The sequence below is a fragment of the Panulirus ornatus genome, chromosome 55, assembly GCF_036320965.1.
Source record: "Panulirus ornatus isolate Po-2019 chromosome 55, ASM3632096v1, whole genome shotgun sequence".
In the NCBI taxonomy this organism is placed as follows: Eukaryota; Metazoa; Arthropoda; class Malacostraca; order Decapoda; family Palinuridae; genus Panulirus; species Panulirus ornatus.
Genome location: NC_092278.1, coordinates 24,228,043 through 24,253,042, shown reverse-complemented (window position 1 = coordinate 24,253,042; position 25,000 = coordinate 24,228,043). Strand labels below are relative to the sequence as shown.

Below are 25,000 nucleotides of genomic sequence, written 5' to 3'. Positions count from 1 at the left end.
TGAGAGCACGTGCTCCCGACCTGAGCCTAGATGGTCTTACCTTCTGGTATTCTACCAGGGTTAGCGCGTAGTGCTTACCACAGTATCGAGGCAGCCGGTCCACAGTTCACCCGGCTGTTCACAGGATTAATATAGAGTTACGGAGTATGAGTTTTGTGAATTGTGTTATGCGAGTTACATGTTGTTATGTATGAATGATTGTGGGTGAAGCAGAAAAAGGCACCGTGGGCCAAAGGAATGAAACTTGACAGCTACTGAAGTGCTGGCTCATTACGCAAGAAGCGAGAGCTGGGTCAAGCAGGAAGGAGTATCTGGGAGGAACGAATGAGGTAACCGGATCGTGGCGGCGCGTGTCTGTCCCACCCACATGCCACGTGGTGGCTGCTACAGCCACGTGGTCGCCGCCATCTTGTCTCATAACCGTCACACTCTTTTTTTTTTTTTTTTTGTTCAAACCCCCACAATATTTTGAGCTTGGAACGTGGGGTACCAACTTAGTTATTCATAACACTGCCAGTCTACATGCCTTTCCTCACGCCATAATCAGTTCAGTATGTTGAACTTCCAACACTGTGTAGTTGGGAGGCGGAGGTCTGCAGGAATCCACACCTTGTATACCCCCCCCCCCCCCCCACATTAGCTCTCTTTTATTCTGTTGGATACGATGTTTGCACGCACGGTGGGTCCCCAGGGGTTGCAGGTGAGCGGGCCCAGTCAGGTTCGTAGCTGGAGCGGGCGGGACCCTTGCTGTATTTCCCCTCCACCTGCCGGTGCCAGCGTCCACCTGATCCATACTGGCGTCGCTCGTGATGATGACTGATGGTTGTGTGGTCAGCTGGTTCACTCTGATGTCTCGGGTTTGAGTGTCTTAATCAAAGCTTATGATGATGTATATTTGGACAGCTTGAATTAAACTTAGAAAATGATTTCTTTTTGAAAAGTATGAAGATGTGAATGTCTGTTTGTAAGTATAGAAAAGTGTTTATAGTATCCCTGAGTAATTATACTGTGGAGATAAGTGATGCGTTTGTATGTATGTGTTTCTGTCTGTATGTGTAACTTGTATGGAAATATTCATCAGAGATTACATGCAACTGGAAGAACATACATATCAAGATCTTTTATGTATTTTTTTTTCAATATAGAAATAAGTATGTGAAGCCATATTTGTGTGATGAGGTGTAGGGAGGATGGCTTGTTAAGGTTATTGTGATCATGACGTGGTGGATGTTGGGTATTGACGCCCACCACCGAATTGTTTCTTTTCTCTTGTGTTTGTGTGGCTGTGTGGAACGAAGAGCCGTGGTAGTGGAGAAGGTAGGGCTCTTGAAGGGAGAATGTAAGCAATATTAGCCACGTCCAGCTACCGCTTTCTGGCACCTCGCCTCAGTTTCTTCACTACTGTAACTTAATTCTAGGTTATTGCGACTTAACCTCTTGAGTACGATGACGTACTCCATGACGAGTCACCACACGTAGGGAGTTCAGTGTCTCGATCACGTGGGGAGAACACTGGATATTGATTAATGTTAGTGTTGCTAGGGTGACTCGTCCAGTGTTGTGCGCTTCCGACGCAACGAAGCCCCGACGCGTACATGCGGATTGGGAACGGAATGTTGGACACGTGGTCGTATGGATGGAGTCGTCCCAGCGACTGCCTCGGCTACCGGGAGCCAAGCTGGCGGCCAGAATCCAGGTTACGTATGTAAACAAACCAGATGACATCTAACGGTCACAAGCGAGGTTACTAACATAAACAAACCAAATGCCATCTGGCGGCCGTGGCTCGTAACGTGTGACCAGCCAGATCCATCTACTGATCGTACTCGGTATTTTCAACTGAACTGCATTCCACCACGTTGCTTTAGCCACCGCCTCCATGACTGTGACCTTTGACATTTGGATCTAAGATGGTAATCACAGTACAAGGTCAAACGTTTGACTTGTTATCGTGTACTACTGACACACAAACAGACGAAGAGGAACGACAGAATTGTCTTCCATGGCATATTTTAATACGTAAGATGCGAGATTAATTGTACTGTTATTAAGATAATAGTTGACCCCGTGAGCTGGGATACGATCAGTAGGGGTCAGGTCAAATGCCAGATCGTCATTCTCAGGGGTCGTACTGGTCGTATTCATGTGGCGTTAAGATCTTCCACGTTACACACTCCGTCATCCGGGCCCACACGGCACTACACACATGCAGAAACACTGTCAGTTAACTCGCTCTAAGCTTTCGCTGTATTTCAAGCTTTTTTTCAAGGAAGATCCTTGAAATTTTTCTTATAGATCCCTGAAAAAAAATCTGAAGTGCAGTCGAAAGCTTCGTACTTTTGTATCCCAGCGAGTTCACATACATTAGTGTTGCACGTGTGTACGTACGTTCATGATGCACTGTAGGCACAAACAAATATTGTGGCAGCCGGTGACGTTAGCTGATGGACAGACTTATGGCTCTTACAGCCACAAAGCGTCACCAGGAATGTCCGATAAAAAAAAAAAAAACGGAGTGTACGTATATTCCTGGCCAGGAGAAGCACTGCAAACAAATAATTCCACGAGTGTAAGCGGTATCAAGGGGTATCGAGGAATGTAAATAAAACAGTACCCCTTTGGCGGTGAGTTACGGTACTAGCATTGTCAACAGAAGGCAGGGGACGCCACCGCTTCAGTAAGGGTAAATGACTATGACACGTCACACTTTAATCTCCCATGTATTATTCCTGTGTTTCATAATGTCTCAGGAAGGTGTGTGTTCACTTATATATCTGGTGGTAATGTTAGATGTGGCTGGGAAGCTTCGGTTCCAGCGGAGGACGCACATCATGCACTGGTTCCCACAGCGTCCCGCCGTAACACGGGTGTGCTCATGTTAACTCCACACACACACACACAGCCAGCGAGGCTGCTACAGTGGCAACCTTGTTGTGAATCACATTTTTTCCAAGATATTTTTCTTCCTTGTTGGCTACTGTTACGTGTGCCTCCCTGGGACAGTTGCCGTTGTGTTCTCCTCGTGAAGCATGGACGGTGTTAATGTCTGAAGATCTGTGCATTTCCTGAAAAGTTTTATTTGCGTATTTGTCAGTGTTTGTGTACGTACGTACGTCAGACGTGAGGAAAGAAATGAAAGACGTAGAATATTATGATGATGATGACCATTGTTGTATACAGACTGCATACCCGTATTTTACAATGTTTTTCAATTGTTTGTCGAACTGTACAGTAATGGTTTTATTAGTGAGAAATGTAAACAGTTCTCAACATACCCAACTTTTACAGCTTTTGGCAGGTGCTGTCCGTGAGCCGTGTTATATGTTGTTGTCAGGGAAAAAATATTAGCAATGACATGCACACATTTATGTTATTTTTTGTATTTTTTTTTTTTTTTACATTTATTGCATCATTTTTAAAAAAAACTTTTTTTTCCAGTTTTATGGCATGTTGAAACTTTCCAAAAACACGTATATTGTTTTTTTTTTTGTAAAAGGTGGGGGAATTGAATTGGTATCATAACTCCAAATTTTTCCTGTAATTCACAAGTTGAGAGTCACCTTGGAACAATAAAGCGAGGTGGGGTGTGTTTCTGGAGTGCAGAGGCAACAAGATACTGTCCAGGAACAATAATAATATTCTTATCTGGTGTACAGACTTGCTGGTGGCAGACGGTGGATGATGTGTGGCGGGGGCTTGGAGCGGAAGGGTTGTATCTGAAAGAAACATTTGAAGTTATTAGTGGAGGTTTTGAAGATTAGTCTGAGGAAGAAGTTAGTGTTAATATGTAAGGCTGGGGGACTTAGAGAGGAAGAGAGGGGCAGAATCAATTGGGAGGAAGATGAGGGGGAAGAAGGAAGAATGCTCAAATTGTTGAGGAAGGAGGAGGGTTGCGGAGGACGTTTATGTAAAGTAGGGGAAGGGGTTCCGGGTAAAGTATGGGGTGTATGTAGGAAGAGAGGGAGGTACAGAACGTGGGACCCCGGGGTAGGACTGTGGTTGTCCTTCAGAAAGCCTCGTGTAGAAGTGATTGATAGATCTCTGTGATGCCATGGTTAATGTTCTTGGCTCAGGTTGATAGTCCCGTGTATGTAGTTGGTCCATATTGCAGTCCTGTCGAAGCTTCACAAGGGATGTGTGAGGCCTGAGTCAAGGTGGGTGTCTGGTGTGGTCACTGGAGGAAGGTACCTTTTGGTTGTGGAGGATTTGAGGTGTGATCTGCTTCCTAGGTGGCGAGTGATGTGTGGATACATGTAAGTGTTAGGTACGTACCTGTGGCTAGCGGGCAGGTGCTGGATGGACGAAAGATTTGTGGTGCTGCTTTTAACTCGCTGTGCCCAGCAGACGGCCTTGGTCTTGCGTGTGTGTGTGTGTGTGTGTGTGTGTGGGTTTATCTTAGTGTGGGTACCAGTTGAAGGTTGAGGTGGGCGGATGTGTGGATGTGGGCGTTGGAGGTGGGTTGATTTGTGTGTGTGTGTGTGTTGGAGGGTGGGCAGCTGTGGTGTAGGGTTCGCCATGGTCAGTACTGGACCTCCCTAATGTTTGTTGTTAATGAAGTGGAATTGATGTTGGTTGTAGGTGGGTCATTGGTTAATTTGGTGGGGTGGTTCTGGTGGTTGTTGTGAATGGTAGTTGGCATGGTTGCTTTTGTTATAGGGTGTTGGTTTCATTGTTGTGGTATCTTTCGTGGTTGTGTTCTGTTATCTTTTGATCGCCATGGTAGAGGTTGATGATGGTAGTATGCTAAGAGGAAGGTCAGGGTGATGGTTGTGGCTGGGGTTGTTGGAATAGCTAGGTACTGTGGTATTGCTGGTATGTGTAGTGATTGTGGTTGTTTGTTTTGTGGCTAATGGTGACGCCAGTGTTGATTTCCTGGTAGTTATGGTTGATTATGGTGGTGGTTAGGATTGTGCTGCTGCCGTTTTATTGTTTATGTGGCCACTGTAGATTGTGGTTGTAGGAATAGCTGTAGTGTTTGTGTTGGTCTTTGTGGTTGGTGGTTGATTTTGGTAGTTGTGGTTGTTAAGACTAGCCTATCATCGCGAGGGTTTTATGTTAGGGGCGTAGCCAGAGGGATGGCTGGGGGGGGGGGGGGATGTAGTTGGGTTGGTGGCGCCAGGGTAAACAGACGGCAACTCTTCCTAACACAACCAGTGCCGGCTCCACACTCTCCCTCGGGACGCCTCTCTCGTTGCTCACTCTCTCTCCTCTCACAATCCGTCTTCCTGTACGCTCACGCTGTAAAGCTTCCTCCCTCGCAACACATACACATGTCTTCATTATAGGTGGAAGAAATATTTCGCGTGTTGGAGGTGAGGATGAATCTTATTTAACTGGACATATTCCTACTGACGTGGGTATCCTGGAGGAGTCACAGAAGGAAGCTGAAGGTGTTGAGGGATCAGCGAGTGAATGAAGAAGTCACCCAAACCAAAATGGCGAGGGGAAGGACCAGATAAGGAGTCACTATAATCATGTACACATATACAATGGAAATGGTGTTGATAACACTAAAGAAAACAAGGAGTGACGATAGAGAACGGAGAAGGAAAGATAAGATGATTTTGAAGAAAATGTACAAGGGACAGAGAACGGGCGGTTCAGAGGTGTTCCCTAAATTCATTGGAAACTGTCACTTGGGAAGGGACGACATTTGTGCCTGAGGAGGAATGATGGCCAGCAGGTCAGGAGGGAGCTGAGTGTGGTGGAGGGATCGCCAGAGCCGGCCTGCTCTCTGGATGTATGGGTCGTATTTGTTTGGGCTGTAGTGAACCATTGCCTGCGGTACATACAGGTCGGGAGGTTGTAAGAGAGGACCAGAGGGGCGAGTGGAGTACCCCAAGAGTCAGTGTTGGGGCCACTGCTATATTTCCATGACTTACACGATGGCGTGAAACTTTCAGGATCACGAAGAATTGGGAAGGTGAACCACAGTTGAGATAGATATCCCGTTTGGATCAGTCCATCTAAAATGTGGGGAAATAAAGATGAACACAGATGAACAGAAACCGAATTACATAAGGTCTTTGGTTACTATATCCAGTTGGCATCATCTGGGAAAAACTTTCTAGGGTTTCTTACCTGATGTGTCGTCAGAGGAATACATTAGTTACGTTATCAGGGAGCAGACCCTCCCTCGGAAGACCTTCAGGTGTCTGGTCAGATATATTGAAGAATCTAGCGACATTTGGTAGGGCCATCCCCGTAGCTGTCATGCGGGACATGAACACCACGTGTTCCCACCCTTGCTTCACCCAGGCGTTGACAGTCCAGCCAGCCCCTTTGCGTCCGTTCATACATCAGGGGTGAAGCAGCAAGGAGAGAGGCAGATGTGGAAGAGAGTAAGATGTTAAGATTTGGTTGGTGGCTTTGCTGCTTCACCCGACCCTCCCTGTCGTGCGTTTTCCCCTTCCCAGCCACCGTGTTCGACCAGACCAGATCCTGGGGAACATCTCTCCTGCTGCCACATACATCCTCACCCCTGCCGGCCCTACCACACCCTCTGTCACACCAACCCCAGTGCACGGGACTCATCCACCCGCCCTCACTCAGGCCTCCCTCTCCAACTTTGCTCGTCAAAGTCCAACTTGATACAACTTAGCCCATCACGGTCCCCCTGCTGAATCCTGGACACCCATCATCTTCCCTCTCACTTCTCCCAACTCTCACTGACTCTTCTCCTTAGCTACTAGACCTGTCCTGTCCATCATTAACCCCACCTCCTCCCCCGACCCTCCCTCACCCTCCCTCCCTGTCCCAGTCTTTCCAGCGTTTACCCTCTGTTTCCCTTTATGTATGCCTCCTTCCTTATATTTCACCTCCCTCTAGCTGCTGTTCCTCATTCACTAGACGCGTCTCGCCCATGGTTCACACCGGGACAACAACGGTGGAAGATGTTGTGTGCGTCTTATACAGGCGGGATACTGCACCGTTGTACTACATGTTATTTTATTATTTTATTACGGAATGAATTTAGTAAGGTAACTTAGGAACAGTCTATACTTTTCATGGACACAGAAGTGGTAAAAGTTTATGTATAGTGTGTGTGTGTGTGTGTGTTATAAATCATACAGTCACCCTCTTGGTCATTATGGCAGAACTTGGGACACTTGGTAAACATAGATAATTATAGTATATATATGTTGGATCTTCATGGAGGGCACGTTACATCTAGTTCTGGGAACTGCTGGTTGGGCTATTACTCCGTTGGGATTTGTTTGGTTAGTTTTGTTGTTTGTGATGATATTGCATGTGTTTGTATAGTTGTTTACGAAGAATATTACCAGTAAGTTAATATTGGTCATAGATGATTATCACAATACTCTTTGGAAGTAGAAGTGACTCAGACAGAATCAAGTACTTGATTAATTCGTATATCCCCAGTTGCAGTTGCGAATGACTCTTGTTCGTTGTAATTCTATTTTTCATTACTTTATTATTTATTTTATTTTATCGTATGTTTACATTCGTGATGTAACCGTGACGTCACTAGTGGTTGGTGACTTCCGGACGGGTGCCAGTAGGTGTCCAGGCCAGGAGCTTCCTCAGCAGCCAGGCACAACCTGCACTGGTGCCCAGCACCTCCTGCAGGCTGGCTGGTGGGCCTCGTGCCTCGCTGACACTACCTGCCAACACATTACCCATACATATCCCAGGACAGCTGGGTATGGTCCCAGGACAGCTGGGTATGGTCCCAGGACGGCTGGGTGTGGTCCCAGGATGGATGGGTATGGTCTCGGCTCAGTGTGGTTCAGTTAACCATGTAGGATTAGTTGATTGAGTCAGTGGTTGGCTACGGTGTTCCCATGAGTGGTGTTCGGTTGAGGTAGGTGGTTGGTTAATGAATGTAGTCGCAACCAAGATAACCAGGAGGTGAGTCACCGTGCGTGGGGGTTAAATATTTACCGGTTTACCTGCTAAGTTAATACCACACCTGCCCACGTACAGTGTACCGAGGCCAAACACTGGCTCCCTCCCTCTGTCCGACGCCCCTCCTTCAGCTGTTCCCTCATTATCTTCTCATTAACCATAACATATCTTGACTCCGTCTGGCCTTAACACGCGCCCGCCTCCATCATAACTATTTCCCCTCGCGAACTCCCTCTTGGGGTACATTACGAACGGTTTTGAATGAGAGTTTCACACGTTTGTCTTCGCGTCACGATGACGGGAGCAAGTACACAGTGTTAGTGCCGCTGTTGTGAGATACAGATGGATGTCCGATGGTCATAAGTGGTTACTGTTATAGAGGTAATGCAGTACTTTGTACCAGTGACCAGTGGTAACATGACAGAGCTACACAGACTAGACTCATAACGTAGTGGGCTCATAAAGGGCGAGATTCCTTGCTAAAGGAATCTCATTTCCCCCCATTCCGTCGAGTCAGTGGCACTTTTATCACAGGCAATGTGGGTTATCGCCGTCTCTTATTTGACCGAGTCTGTTATGGCCGTGATCACCACAGCAAGCGGCGTACTCCGGTTCTGAAGGACACCTTGTGCAGGAGAGTATTTCATATGCTTGACAGTGACTTGCAGAGTGCTTCATGATCTGCTTCTCCTCTCAATCATTCACCAGCTGTTCCAGACCTACGCTCATACCCTTGTCTCCTCCGTAATACTTATCCTTTTCTTCTGTCTGTCGAGGTTGTGTCGTCTCCACCTTACATTTTCTGTTTCTCGGTTGGATTTTCCTGATTTTCTTCTGCAGTGTTACCGGTAGCTCAGTGTACCCGCCCGCCTGCAACACTGACCTGCCTCAGATGGGTGAGGTGTGGAGGTGGTCGCCTGCCCGCCCCTCCTGCAGTAACAGCTCTCCCTCCAGTCGTGTGCCAGATGGACTGGAAACTTGGCTTGGGTTCACCGTAGAGTTGTTCTCTCGGCCCTGGAATCCAGATCTCTGGAATATTTTATATTTCATCATTCCAGTTAGGCAACAGGCGCGGCCATCACTTGTTATATTGCGTTATTAATTCCAGTTTATCTTTACAAGTTAATTCCGTGTTGATGCGTGGCTTCCAGCCTGGTGTATGTCCTTGGTGACGTTCCCTTGTGCCGTTGTTGTATGCATCATCCCCGCCCTGATGCTACCCTCGTTCTGGGGTTGTTATGTACTGTATGGATTTGCTGACGAAGTGCTAATTATTGTTCACCCACAACATCCTGGTGATCTGCTATTGGTGTAACTGTGGGTGTGTGTGTGTGTGTGTGTGTGTGTGTGTGTAATGATAATGATTGTATTTATAAGAACTAACGGTTTATTCTCTCGAGCTCTGAAAATGCATGAAATAATTCATACAATACAACCATTGTAGTTATATATAAAGGTGGTGGGGGCGGGGGGAGATGCCAGACAGATGGCGTGTGTGTGAATGAGATCTACGTTGTATGTGTTCACAGTGGGTGGGACGAAGCTGTTCTTGTAGCAGTGTGTACGAGTTCACATGTGTGTGTGTGGATGTCTTTGTGCTGGAAATATGAAATACTCCCGCCCCTCAAAGTACATTGGTCCATCCTTGCTTTCACAGCAGTCAAATTCCTGACACACACACACACACATATTCAAATATTGAATTCCAAGTGTGTCAGTTATGCTGTTAAAAAAGAATGTCCTTACATTCCGTGTGTGTGTGTGTGTGTGTGTTGGGGGCTGCAGGTGGTGATGGTGCAGGTAGGGGCGGGGCGTCAGGAGTGGGCGGCGGCGGCGACGGTTACGATCGTTGGGGCGGCCGGCCGGTCGGCTGATGGGCGGGGTGGGGGTGGGGGGGGGGTATTCTCTCTCGAATCTGGAACGTTGACTCATGTGGTCGCCTGTAACCCCCTCGCTGTACACTGCTTTTTTCTTTCCTCATGTTTTGAACAAGGCTGCTGCTGCTCGTGGTGCGTCACTCATATATACAATATAATACAAATATAAGATGGTGTTGCTGGTGGCCCAGGACATGACCTGGTCATACACCCTCCGTCAGGTCCTCTGTATTACGCTTTTTTTTATATAGTGCAGCTGCTGCAGGCGAGGGTGGTGGTGGTAGGAAGGTTGGTGTGGGGTTCGTGAAGTCATGGGCGTGTACACTGCCACTGCCGTATTACTGTGGGACAAGTTTGTTCTGTGATGTGATGCTACGACCACAGTCGCCCACAGTTGTCCAGTTTGATGTACAGAGTTCAGGATATGTCAGGCTGTGGGAGACGCGCACTCCACAGGAGTGTGAGTCCTGTGTGACATGATGATGGTGTATGGAAAACTTGACTTCCAGCGTCGCTTGTGCTGGAAAATTAGATCATGTCATCAGACTGGATGTGGGGAATTTTGTTTTCGTAACCTAAAGTTTTCAGAAATATTTCTTTAATGTGGAATAGAATTCCTTTTATATGAAAGTGACAACAAGTTATTTGTATCACTATATTTTTCCTCGACGAACGAATGTATATTTTGTGCATTAGGTAAGAAATAAAGTGTTTAAGTTCTTATTACTTGTAACACTTCCAGGTTAGACAAAGTGATGTAGAAACTCTTGTAGATGACTTGTGTAGTGCCCCTGAGCCAGGCGTGTCGCTTGTAAGGGACCGGGCACTGACACTGAGTGGAAGAGCTCCCTCACACACCATGTGCAGTAGAGCAATACTCACACTGGGTGTGTAGATGAGAGGAGACGTAGCTTGAGAACATAGTGAACGTATTGAAACTGTTGGACTGACCATATGGAGTGGATAGTGGAAGAAGGCTATCTCCCAGACCATATGGTTGAGTAGGGCTGCATGGAAGGAGCGATAAGAGAGGTGGAGGTGTTACGGTGGATGATGCCAAGCGACGCCGTGAGTGGAGGGACTTGTGTAACATGTGAAGTGATGGACGGTATCGGAACATCGTCTGCAGTGTGTGTGTGTGTGGAGCATCGCAGTGCCTTGGTACGGTGCCGGAGATGCCGTAAACCCAGCAGGACCCGTGGGGAAGGTAACCGCTGCTCGCCTAACAACCAGTAACTAAGTGTGTGTCTTCCTGGGACGCTAATGCTAACTGGCCAGTTATCTGACCTTCTTCAAGTGGTACGTAACTGGTCGTTAGAGCTACAGTCACGGGTCTCAAGAGAAAGGTAACTGGAGGAACGTGAGAGTTTTGTGGTCTGGTTATCCCAGACTCACGTCGTCTAAGACGATTCAGAATATTTTATGAAGACAATTTCGAAGTTTCTCAAACCCTTTGAAGTAGAGAAATAGATTAATAACTTTATTGTAATGCCCGCTGAAGACAACAGGACAGATGAGGAATCAAGAGTATTAAGATGTTAATTACCAAAGTTTGAAGGTAATTACCAAAGCTTGAAGGTAATCGTAAAGTGTCAGCGAGCGTGCAAGAGAACCAAGATGGCGCCCCACACTGGAAGCCATACGTCGAAGTACGGCAACATGGCGGGCAGCGAGGGTGAGGGTGGCGGCGGTGGAGGAGGTGGTGGTGGTGGCCCCGTGGTGAAGTACAAGCTGGCGGAGGTGATGCGACGGTACTCCCAGCTGCTGCAGGTGGCCACCCTCTTCCGGCAGGTGGTTAACAAGGCCAGGAGGCACTCTGCCGCCCCCTGCCTCGATACCTGCGTGGAGGAGGGCGCCTCAACCTCTTGGCTCCTCGTCCTCTACAGCCCCAAGTTTGCTCCCAAGTCGCCCAAAGCTACCAGGTAAGGCGGGGGCAGGATACAGGGAACTAGGGCCAGGTACAAGGGAACTACAGTCGAAGAATGAAAGAGAATGTAGACAGGGCGAGACGAGGGAGTACAGTGTAGCTTCTCGCTTGTAAGATGAGGTGGCATAAGTTTCAGGTGATAACCACAAGCTAGAGGAGTTTGTAGCTGTGTATAGTAGGCTGGGTAAGGTAGGACGCAACCATACCGACTCTCTGAAGGTCCAGGAAACCATGACGGAAAGGTCTTACTGGTGAGTGGTCTAGGTGGTCAATCAGCAGTTGTGGGTAACCTGTTGCTGGTGAGTGGTCTAGGTGGTCAGTCAGCAGTTGTGGGTAACCTGTTACTGGTGAGTGGTCTAGGTGGTCAGTCAGCAGTTGTGGGTAACCTGTTACTGGTGAGTGGTCTGGGTGGTCAGTCAGCAGTTTTGGGTAACCTTCCACCAAGTCCTCCAGGTCGCCGACCAACAGTTCGAAGTTTCCAGCTCCAGGTAGCTGACCCGCTGTTCCAGGCTGGCCACCAGTTGTGTCAGATGGTACACTAGCTTTTTCAGGTAACCCATCAAGTGTGTACGGAAGTCCACCAAGTGTTCTGAGGTCCACCAGGAAAACCACATTGTACTTTGCATAGTCTTTCTTACATGCTTCTGAGTCAACCCCTGATTCTATATCCTGCTTCCAGGACGTAATTTAAGATCCTTGATTCCGTGTCCCACTCCCAGATGTATTATTACAGTCATACACTCAGGACTTACAGGACTACAGCCCTTCCTTCCAGGACATGGTATTTCACCCTTAATTCCAGGACTTGCCCATACTAGATCCTTGCCTCCAGAATAAGTTGCTGCAGATAAGACTCTTGGTGTGGTGTTTGGTGGTTGGTTAGTATAGATGTTTGGTGTGAGAAAGGTTTAAGTCGTGTGCAAGTTGTTCAGACATTTACGTGGGTTGTAAAACTTTAGCGTTTGATGCGGTCTTGTTTGACAGGTAGGGTTGTATCCCTGAGTAATGGCCGTTCGTGTTGTGTTAATGTAGTGTGTGGGAGGGATTTATTAAGGCTAGATGTGAGCATTGTGGATTAGTGTGGTTGTTGTCAGCTTCCGGAGTTGGTATGGGAACCGGTTAAGGGATATGGTCTTGTATGTGTGTTTTTCACAAACCAGTAATGTGTGCATCAGTAACAGTTCCTTCCTTTTATTAAGGACAGCCAAATATGCTCAGTGAACAAAGACTAGATATACGTATGAATAGAAACCAGCTAGTGTGAGTAGACGTGGCGTGGGCATCACTGCCCACACCAGCTGTGTCATTAGTCAGACAAACAGAGGTACATGACCTGGGCATAGGAGCTGGTCCTGTCATATCCTGTGGAGCAGGGCAAGGTGGACGGGAGGTAAGATCCCATAGCCATCTGTTTGCAAGAGCACCTGCCCAAGCATCGGAAGGTGAGGCATGGTAAGGTCTCAGACCAGGCTATGACGATAGGAAACTTCCGAAACCATTGTGATATACACGAAAGGTAAGGTATGGCAGCAGAAGACATCCAAGACCACGTAAGGTATACATATAACACTAACGATGAAAGAGAGACAGATAAGCGGATAGGTAGCATTGACGGGGAACAGAGAGAAGCATCATGTTGTGAGTTCTTCACCTGCTGTAAATCTCATGTCTATTTTTCTTCCTTTCAGGTATGTTTGTGTGTCTGGTGCCGGTGACCAGTTGAACAAGGTGAGGTACTGGGCGTTATTCTTTCATTCCTACATATTGTCATACTTTTGTATGTTAAGCTGGTCGTGTCACAACCCTCCCGCAGGGTCGTGTCATAACCCTCCCGCAGGGTCGTGTCATAACCCTCCCGCAGGGTCGTGTCATAACCCTCCCGCAGGGTCGTGTCTTAACTTGCACCTACGTCGTCTGTCCGTGCATGGTAAGTGGACGTACATCAAGTCGTGCTCGCTGCGGCGTCGTGGCAGGTGGGTGATGTAGGCCAGGTTCCTCCTGGTGTTGCAGTGTCGTGCTTGGCTGGTGGCCGTGACCCCGCGACACAGGCCCGGTCACCGACGCCATCATCATGCCACAGTGACGTTCAGAATTTGAATCTGAAATTTGTATCTGGTAACGAACTTGTGCTGACCCGCGCAGTAGGAGTTCTGTATGGCAGGTGCTCACCCACCCCACCTCGGTATCAGTTGATTCTACAGTGTTCTTATCTTGGTATTTCTTCTCGTCTCCGTTTAGGAACTTGATATACACTTTACGAGAAATGCAAATGATACAAACAAAGCATCCAAAATAGGCTGGACTGCGACCGGCTCATGAATAGCGTACGTTAGAGACGATCGCACGTACAGCACTGGGTATAAAACATGTCGCACATGAGCGCACGTTGCTTAGTATTTCATGCAACGTGCGGAGTTTATTGGCGGATGCGCACAAACACAGCTGTACGGATTTGTTTAGAGAGGTGTGGCGAGTGAACGGTGGAGATGAAGGTCCCCGGCAGATGGTGATGAATGGAAGCCTTGACTGGGTGGGTGTGTTGAGGGCTGGCCTCCCTCCCTTCCTGAGTTATACAGATCCGGATTACCCGTGGATGGTGGCTAGACACACTCTTGTCTTGCGCGTCAAGCTTCTAAAGCATGCGGGTTGTTTATCACTCTTGTGGATGATAGATACAAGGGAAAATTCTCTCTCTCTCTCTCTCTCTCTCTCTCTCTCTCTCTCTCTCTCTCTCTCTCTCTCTCTCTCTCTCTCTCTCTCTCTCAGTTGCCGTGTGAGATCCTTAGATGCCACGAGTGCACAGCTGTGTTGTGTGGTGTTGCTTGGCGTTGTGTTGTGTGGTGTTGCTTGGCGTTGTCTTGCAAGCTGTTGCAAAAGCCGATCCTGTGAGCTGCTGCCGGTTCTGACGCAGACATCCGGTGCTAGACGTAAGAGGTTGGCCTTTGAGGTCACGATGGTTATGGACGACAGTAGCCTTTAACGAAGGTCGCCTGACGCGCATGCGTGATGGTCTCGCCCCACACACTCGTTCCCTCCGTTCTCTCACGGTGATTCATGGTGGCTCTGTGGTTAGCACATCGACCTCACAACCGAAAGGTTCCGGGTTAGAATCCCAGGCTTCGAAGGAGGCTTCAGAAAATGTCGTGAATGATTTTCTCCCATTAACTTAACACATTGGTTAGTTCGACCATTGACCTCACAGCCGGGAAATCTCAGGTCAAATTCCTTCAACATTAAGATTACAGAATAGTTTACGATTTTTTTTTTTTTACAACATGGTGTGCTGGTTAGGTCAGTCATTGTACATTGGAAAGATCCCGGCTTCGAACCCCACGTGCAGGAGGGTACTTGAGAGAGTTTTTCTGTATCTACTACAAGCAAACGAACTCCTGTTCAAGTCGTACAAAGCGCCTCAACGTTTGCATTTTGTGATCTGCTTTCTAAAGTTAGACGAGGTGAAGTGGTTTGTGTCTCGACTTAACCATATACAGGTTCTGGGTTCAAAGCTCGTCCGAGTTTCCTCATAAACCATACCAGACCCACGCCACCATACCAGACCCACGCCACCATACCAGACCCACACCACCATACCAGACCCACGCCACCATACCAGACCCACACCACCATACCAGACCCACGCCACCATACCAGACCCACGCCACCATACCAGACCCACGCCACCATACCAGACACACGCCACCATACCAGACACACGCCACCATACCAGACCCACACCACCATACCAGACACACACCACCATACCAGACCCACGCCACCATACCAGACCCACACCACCATACCGGACACACGCCACCATACCAGACCCACACCACCATACCAGACACACACCACCATACCAGACCCACGCCACCATACCAGACCCACGCCACCATACCAGACCCACGCCACCATACCAGACCCACGCCACCATACCAGACCCACGCCACCATACCAGGCCCACACACCATACCAGACCCACGCCACCATACCAGACCCACACCACCATACCAGACCCACGCCACCATACCAGACCCACACCACCATACCAGACACACGCCACCATACCAGACACACACCACCATACCAGACCCACGCCACCATACCAGACACACGCCACCATACCAGACCCACGCCACCATACCAGACCCACGCCACCATACCAGACCCACGCCACCATACCAGACCCACACCACCATACCAGACACACACCACCATACCAGACACACGCCACCATACCAGACCCACACCGCCATACCAGACACACGCCACCATACCAGACCCACGCCACCATACCAGACCCACACCACCATACCAGACACACGCCACCATACCAGACACACGCCACCATACCAGACACACACCACCATACCAGACACACGCCACCATACCAGACACACTCCACCATACCAGACACACACCACCATACCAGACCCACGCCACCATACCAGACCCACTCCACCATACCAGACACACACCACCATACCAGACCCACACCACCATACCAGACACACACCACCATACCAGACACACACCACCATACCAGACCCACGCCACCATACCAGACCCACTCCACCATACCAGACACACACCACCATACCAGACACACTCCACCATACCAGACCCACACCGCCATACCAGACACACACCACCATACCAGACACACTCCACCATACCAGACCCACGCTACCATACCAGACACACACCACCATACCAGACCCACACCACCATACCAGACCCACGCTACCATACCAGACACACACCACCATACCAGACCCACACCACCATACCAGACCCACGCTACCATACCAGACCCACACCACCATACCAGACCCACACCACCATACCAGACCCACACCACCATACCAGACCCACGCCACCATACCAGACCCACACCACCATACCAGACCCACGCCACCATACCAGACACTTATCATCATTTGTGTTATGGTTCCAGCCAGGGTCTCCCTCACGCTGGGGTGTTACTCTACAAGGACATAAGTGTGGTCAGGCCCAAGCCGGGTCGTGTGTTACAGTAACGTTGCTTCACCGTACACAAGTTTGCCGTGTTGTAAGGTCGGGTCTATCTACTGTGTTCACCTTACGTGGGCTGACGTAGTGGTAGGTACGTGTTTGACGTACTGTTTGGTGAGGTAAGTTTACGATTTGAGTCGAGTTTTGTTTACGGAAGGTCAGTTGACCTACTTCTAGATTAGGGTCGAGTTTACCTGAAAGAGGTTGGCCTATGTTTACCTAAGGTTTCAGCTAGCATTAGGTTTAGGTAGGTTGATATATTACTGTGGGAGGTTTAGTTAAGGTTTAAGTCGCGTTTTGATTTAAGTCACGAGTACGTTGGTTGGATGAAGTTGTGTTAGGTGTTGCCCACTGGTGGTGGTGGCGGTGAAGCAGGATTGGTGGTCTTGACGTAGCGGAGCTTAGGGTCAAAGGTCATTCGTCGCAGTTTAGGGTCAGAGGTCATTCGTCGCAGTTTAGGGTCAGAGGTCATTCGTCAGGTCAGAGTGTGCTTCCGCGAACTAAGTGACGCCGTGACAACTTCCGGTGGTAGTTTTATTGTGTCGTTAAGTTTAGATGAATTGCTCGTTACACCGTCGGTGGCTCCGCTCTCTGAACACCGCCTTATCTTGGGCTGGCTTTTGGTGTTCCTCGTAATGTGATTGGTCGTTGCCTGTGCTTGCTGGAGTATGATTGGTGGACCCAGTACGCTACCCTGGATGACGCAGATGAATGAATGATTGATCTATGGGGTTGTTAGGAGGGTGATTGGTGGTTACTGTCCGACCGTAGTTGATAGTGAGAGGTGATTGGTTGGTTTGTTGGGTTAGGTTCGTGGTTGTTAACCCTGTATTGCTGTTGTATGGGGTTACTTTTTGGTGATTGGTTACTCTATAGGGCTGATGAGGTGTGATTGGCTGGTTGAACATGTTCCTAGATTGTGATTGGCTGTTTTGATCATTCTCTGTATTTGTTTAGTGACGTTCTAGTTGGTCAGCTGTGTTGTGAAGGCCAGACATGTGTAGACGTGTTGGGGAAGGCAGGATGGTTGACCTAGGATAGACAAGGACAGTGGGGAAATCTTTCGTCTGTCCTGGACCATCGTTAATGACAAAAGATCAGTTTGTAGCTTGTCGGTCTGATGGTCCCCTGGGAAGGCTGTGTGAATAATGATGCAGTGTGTAAAGGAGAGAGAGAGAGAGAGAGAGAGAGAGAGAGAGAGAGAGAGAGAGAGAGAGAGAGAGAGAGAGAGAGGAGCCAGTATTAGAGTCACTTGGCTCTATGTGTGTTTGTGTGTGTGGAGGGGTCAGCAATCAGGAGGGTGTGTGGGGTGTTGTGAGGTGAGGTGGGTGTTGCAGGCAGTGCAGGATGGTGTGACCAGAGGCCGGGGTGGCACCACACGGTCCTGCACGCTAGTTGACCGTCCTAACTACACCACCACAACCACCACACCGCTAACTTGTCACGCTCCCATCACCACCATGTACATTCCTCCCCCCCAGAACCCTTCATTTGTCCCATCCCTTCATTCTCAGTGGTGCCCCAGTTGCTCTCTCTCTCTCTCTCTCTCTCTCTCTCTCTCTCTCTCTCTCTCTCTCTCTCTCTCTCTCTCTCTCTCTCTCTCTCTCTCTGCAGCAGCTTTGGCGTGATTAACGGATGACGAAGCTCAGCTTGGCCAGCTACTGTACAAATTCATAAATGTGAGACAGTAAAGTTAGGTCTGGCTGACATGGGGCTCGACCAGGTAAATAACAAGCATGCGACTCCCGTACCACCTCCACGGCAGACGTAGTTTAGGAACCGTCAGGTAAGATAATCAGTCAGTCCTTCATGTGGAAGGGATCCAGGAGGATTCTGAAGCAAGAGGTCATTTATAACGAGTCATGAGGTGGTGTACAGAACCTTGGTGTTGGAGGATGTGTTGTGGGACCGTCAGAACCCAGCTGACACCGTCCCGGACGAGGGTGATCAAAGGAAAACCAGATTTTGGGACACTCCTCCCGTGGCTGGAGATGAATCTTAGTGTCGGGGGAGACACCGAACGCATGGTAGAATGTTCCCTCTCATACTGGGGGGGCTGGAGTTCCCCACGGCGTGCCGCAGGGCTGAGTGTTGCGACCAGTGCTATTCCTGATCTAGGTAAATGACTTGCCAGGAGGACGTGAGTAATGCCTCGGTATGCTTCTGGGTGAGGCAAGAACCATGAGAAGTCAAGAATGTCCAGGATTTCGACAACTTATAGACTTAAGCAGACCACAGGTCTGGTCGGGTGATGAACCTCAGAGTGACCACATAGTGATCAAGGTGAGACACTGAACAGAGATCTCATTGTCACTTTCAAAAACCTTAGAAACGTGTGTGTGATTATGTACTGGACGGGGAGGGAGTTTTACACGTGTGGAACACCATTTCTTCAACATTCTCTACCATCATTTAACTGTGTATGATATCTCCATTAACCATATCCTTAGTGTGGGTGTGTGTTTTAAGTACAGAACTGTTGACATGCATAACATTAATTAATCATATATATGAGTGCAAGGGCGTGTGTTCCTCGCTGTGTTATGAGTCCGTTTGTCAAATGTTGTACATTACAGTATATATCTGTCATGACTCGTGTGTTAGGCCGGCTGTCCCCGCAGACACCACCCCACAATCCTTGTGCGGTATGGCTCTGTAATGGCCCGGGAAGTGCGTCAGTGTTGTGGTCAGGAAGTGTCTCTTTGATGAAGCCAAGTAATTCGGCCCTGAGGCATGAAGGTGAGAGGCCCAGTGAGGCTGAGTAAGTACCTACCTACCTACCTACCTACCTACCTACCTACCTACCTACCTACCTACCCACCTACCTACCCACCTACGTACTCACCCATTCACTACCTACCTACCTACCTACGTACTCACCCATCCACTACCTACTTACCTTCGCACCCACCCACCTACTACCTACCTACCTACGAGTACCTACCATGGGGCAGGGCTGCCATGTATCTCTCCCACCACGTACCCTGCTCCTCTCACAATACTGTTGACGTCTGGAGACTCTCACACACCCCCTTGGCTGTCTGTCTTGGCTTCATCCGGTACTGGACCCGGGTGGCCATATATATATATATATATATATATATATATATATATATATATATATATATATATATATATATATATGTGTGTGTGTGTGTGTGTGTGTGTGTGTGTGTGTGTGTGTGTATGAGACGCCTGGACTACATGTAATCTCTTGAGGCACAAGTTTGTGGTCTGCCCTGTTGTTTTCTTGCTGTGCTCTCGAATAGTTTCGACTGTTGCCTTTTTCATGTGTTGCAAGGACTTGTTGCAGGTGTTTATCACTCAGTCTCTTGCGGTTTGTAAAGTTTTCAGTCCAGATTTTTTTTTCAAGTGTCTGCTGTTATCTGTACATCTTTCGTTTCTACATTCAAACTTGTGTTGCATAAGATTTTGAGAATCGTTCACAGTAGTTCATGTGCTCCATTCCCTCAGATTTGCGTGTAGAATACCGCTGATTTTCCTCCGCATATCATTAGAATCAACTTGCTTGGCTGGTGACCATACATACAGTACAGTAGTGTTGCTTCTTGTATACAACATTTCTTGTAGTTGTCGTTGTGAAAGCTGTCATGGCCAGTGTAGGTGGCGTGAGTGTTGGCTACATGGGTGGGTGGTTGTAGGGATAGACCTTGTGGTTGTGTAGGTTACCATACCCCACAACACAACCAGGATGTAATATTGATAGATACGAGTGTATGTCAGGGACATTGAGGAAGTATCAACCATGGGTTGAGTAATGTTAAGTAAAGGTATGATACGACACAGTAAGTAGTGCAACCTAAGGATGATGTGGTCATATACGACCACGATGTGATTGTGGTGTGGTGTTTGGTCCGCGTCGTATACAATATCGTTTGGTCCGCGTCGTATACAATATCGTTTGGTCCGCGTCGTATACAATATCGTTTGGTCCGCGTCGTATACAATATCGTTTGGTCCGCGTCGTATACAATATCGTTTGGTCCGCGTCGTATACAATATCGTTTGGTCCGCGTCGTATACAATATCGTTTGGTCCGCGTCGTATACAATATCGTTTGGTCCGCGTCGTATACAATATCGTTTGGTCCGCGTCGTATACAATATCGTTTGGTCCGTGTCGTATACAATATCGTTTGGTCCGCGTCGTATACAATATCGTTTGGTCCGCGTCGTATACAATATCGTTTGGTCCGCGTCGTATACAATATCGTTTGGTCCGCGTCGTATACAATATCGTTTGGTCCGCGTCGTATACAATATCGTTTGGTCCGCGTCGTATACAATATCGTTTGGTCCGCGTCGTATACAATATCGTTTGGTCCGCGTCGTATACAATATCGTTTGGTCCGCGTCGTATACAATATCGTTTGGTCCGCGTCGTATACAATATCGTTTGGTCCGCGTCGTATACAACGCCGTTTTTTGGCGTTACGACGGCCAGCGTTCAGGGCGGTGTTGTTTCCGGTGTCCGTGCGGCGTCACGCGTCGTGCGTCGTCCCAGGGATGTCGTTTCCGTAGTCGTGTGGAGGTCGTGGCAGGCGTGACAGCGGCCCTAGTTAGTTTGTCGTCCTTGGTCAGTATGTGGTTGGCCAGGCCAGCGTTAACCAGGCCAAGGTCTTTAACAACTGGCTCGTTACACGTGATAGTCTGAGGGAGAGTCGTTGGCGGTGGTTCACTCGTCAGCGGGGTCGTTAGTGGTATTTTGGCCGTCAACAGGATCAGTAAGGATACTTAAGTAATCGTAAGGGTCGTAACGAGTAATTTGGTCGTTATGAGGGTCGTTGATCCTAATGTGATCGTCAGTAGAGTCGTATCACGTAATGTAGTCGTCGTAAGTCGTTACGCCTGGTACCAAGCGTTGGTCACGTCGTTACTGGTCGTTACAAGGACTCAGAGTTGAGGTAGTTCAGTCGTTAATGTATAACGTGGTCGTTTATAGGAACACGCGGCCTAATTTTACAAACTGCAGATCAAGGTTGTATTGTGAGGTTGTGATGCAGGTGTCACCGCAGAGGATGTACTCTGTAGGGTTGTACAACATGGGCATTGGACGGAAAGGAGTACAGTGGGCGAGGAACTTTATTTTCTTGCTATTGATTGTAGCGCAGCCATGAAGATCCATGGACCCCGTCAGCAGGGTCCTGTGGTTATACCATTAACCAATTATAATTTGGAAATGCATCATAAAACTGCACGCTCTTAATTTTCATCTATTATGAAATACCAACTGTGTTGAAGCAGGCTGGGGGGGAATCTGGTGATAGAACAACAGACAACTAGAGAATTGTTCGTTACCTGTAATTGGGTCGTTACATAACTATCATTAAAGAATGGCGATATCTGGACCTCCGTTAATGGATATGTAAAGAAAATTTTAAGTATTCAACCTGCTGAGAAATAGATCAGAAAAGTTGAGAAACTCTGTGCAAACTTCTCTGGTAATATGAAGGAAGGTATAGGAAATGCTACTTGAAAAAAGGTTAATATAGACATTATCTCTCTATTCTTGTCCAGTGTTGTAATTGTAGTCACAAAACCTCACGTAAGTAGATAGCAGGTTATTAGGGGGTCATTATCGGTGTGGACTTGTATGGCATGGTTGGGTGAGAGAGTAGACACTGTAGTGTATGGTAGTAACATGATTGCATTGTACAGTGCTGAGCAGCGGGTTGTGCATGACGGTTGTGGCTCGCCTGACCAGCCACTGTGGCTCATGGTCAGAGATGAACTACCATGTAACTAACAATGTTGTCATCATCAGCATGAACGTCTTCGTCATTACGTCATCATAGTTAATCAGCCTAACTACATCATCGAGGGAATCGAACATCTTGATGTCATGTTGGTTGCTTCATGATCTAACAAGAGCTGACACCTACTGTGACCTCGTCTTGGTTGTTACGTGGTTATTAATGTTATAATGGCAGTCATTAAGTTGGTCTTCGCTAACATGTCTTACATGTTCAGGTCGGGGTTGTCTGAGGTGGAGTATGGCCGTAGGCTGGTCGACCTTCTTGGTGTGGCTTGATAACACATAACCTGTGGTCTACCACGAGACTGCTGACGCTACACCGAGGAATTATGAAGACATATATTTGGCTGACACATGTGTGAAATGTCTCGCTGGCAGCGGAGAAAGTCTTTCCCCCTGAGCGCCTACGTGACGCCATGTGGTGGGCCTCCAAGTCTGGCCTCGCTTACCCTCTAATGTGTCACATACAATATAAAAACACAACAACAACAAAAAATCATTAACATATTTTTGTTTAGAGAAAAAACTCATGAACGGACGTACGTGCTTTCCAGTAATTTTTCAATGTGCACGAAGACATTTATGTACTATTGATTCGGCCTAGTTACGTGAGTGTTCCATGGAAATTGATCCTAGTTGCTCCTTTGAAAATACATACCTTTAGTTTATTATAAATTGTTTGTGATCTGAGATCCTTATCGTCTCGAGATCATCCAGTTGTCAAGTGTTCACTTTTGCGGTTTTAATGTACATAACTGTGTCAGATAACTGGTCCTCAGCGTTTAGTGCGATTTTGAAAATGTTGACCTCACTCTTTCCCTTATGTATTGGTCATTGGTTTGGTATTGTGTGGTTACATAGTGTCGAGATGATACGTGTCTAGGGTTCCCAAGAACTGATAGGTCTTGTCCATTAAAACCGTCCATTTCCCCATATAGCGGGTGACCCATGGTTGCCAAACATCACCCACAATACGTATCCATTACGACGTCCCAAGTTACCAAGGTTGAAGACAAGGTGTGGCGGTGTTACTTTTAATGTGGTTTGGGTCCGGACCATCGTTAGTGAGTCGCGAGAACAACCTTGTGTCCCCCACGAGGCTTCCTTCTCCCGAGCGAGAAACAATGGTGGTGGTTGTAAGCTGATTGGATGAGTATGCACGGCACCTCTGCGGTAGTCGAATGTACTTTCCGAGATGAACCTGAGAATTTGATGAGATTACTCTTAAGATATTAGAAGCACCTCGTGCGAAATTTATTTAGATGATTACAAGCATGTTGATGGAAAATTTATATATTTTACAAAAGATACGTATCGTGTGTGTGTGTGTGTGTGTGATTGTTGTAACATTATATACCGAGAAAATCGTCGCCTTAGTAGAGCTGGTATGACTTAGCAAAGCAGTGTTGTGTAACATGCTGGAAAACTACAAATGTTTCAGGCGACCACATAATGCGAGGGAAAACTAGGGTTTGTGTGTACGTACGTCTGTCTGTTGTCAAGGTTAGGTGGGCGGGCGAGGGTTACCATGTTGTGACGCCCAGGGAAAAGTTGGGCGGTCGACCTGCGGGCGCGTCCCGCCAAATTATTTGCCGGAGGCTTTGTGGGTTGCCTGCTGCAGTTCAGTATTGGAGTCATGCGATGCAATTTATCATTGATTTGAAACTATCTTTTTCGTAGCCGTTGAAAAAACGCAACACCTTGCGATGTTAGATAGTTTAGTGCATGGAGGACTTAATGTAGGAGTAACTACAAGTTAAGACAGTAAAGATAATTATGAAGGTAGACAATTGATATATGAATGGGAAACGTGAACAAAACAACGTGTTTTCTTAATTTGCATCATTTGAACTCCAGTAACTTGTCATATGTTATTTTCTTTATATTTATATATCGATGGGCTATGTTGAGCTCTATATTAGAGTTTCAGTTTTGGATTATGGGAAGGAAATCGTTTCCCAGCCTGAAAGATCAGCGCAGTGAAGTTTACAAAACCATGTCACACCAGGTACGTACATACGTACGTGCAGTTGTAGGGCGGATGGTAAGCTGACCTCAGAGCAGGAGATTGAAAAATGTGACCACAAGGGTGAACGTGGGCTCAAGGGTACGACATTCACCCGCTCCTCGTTTTCATTCTTTTCTGACAAAACCCACAAATGGGGAACAATTATCGTCTCCGTTGCCTGCCTGCACATGAATGGTTTTATGGGAGAAGATTCATGTATGGTAAGACAGTAGCTTGATGTTTTCTGGAGTTTGAACACAGTGGCTTCCTTAATTTCACGGAGGATGATACTACGACATGACGCTGAACCTGACATGTTGTGAATTAAAAGCGTTGTGAATAACACTGGGTTATTAGTCGTAGAGGTTATGATCATTGTCGTGGATTTCAAACGTAACAAAAAGCAGGGAAAGCAGTGGAACGTGAGTCTGTTGGAGTGTAATTGTTAGAATGGAAACGACCTCCAGAGAAATAGAAATATGGGAACATGACCCAACCTTGAGAATGATAGCG

The 25,000-nt window shown here is 47.6% G+C and overlaps 1 protein-coding gene across 9 annotated transcripts in view; it reads left to right on the top strand.

Annotated features, from left to right (window-relative positions):
• The window catches only part of Fak (protein tyrosine kinase 2 Fak), a 216,925-nt gene that overhangs the window by 92,257 nt on the left and 99,668 nt on the right, over positions 1 to 25,000 (top strand). The window contains exon 2 of one of the 9 annotated variants that reach the window (XM_071693198.1): positions 10,489 to 11,668. The exons of the other annotated variants lie outside the window; for them this stretch is intronic. Coding sequence (XP_071549299.1) covers positions 11,364 to 11,668 — 305 coding nt within the window. The 5' untranslated portion in view covers positions 10,489 to 11,363. The remainder of the gene's footprint in view (positions 1 to 10,488; positions 11,669 to 25,000) is intronic. 9 annotated transcript variants of the gene reach the window in all.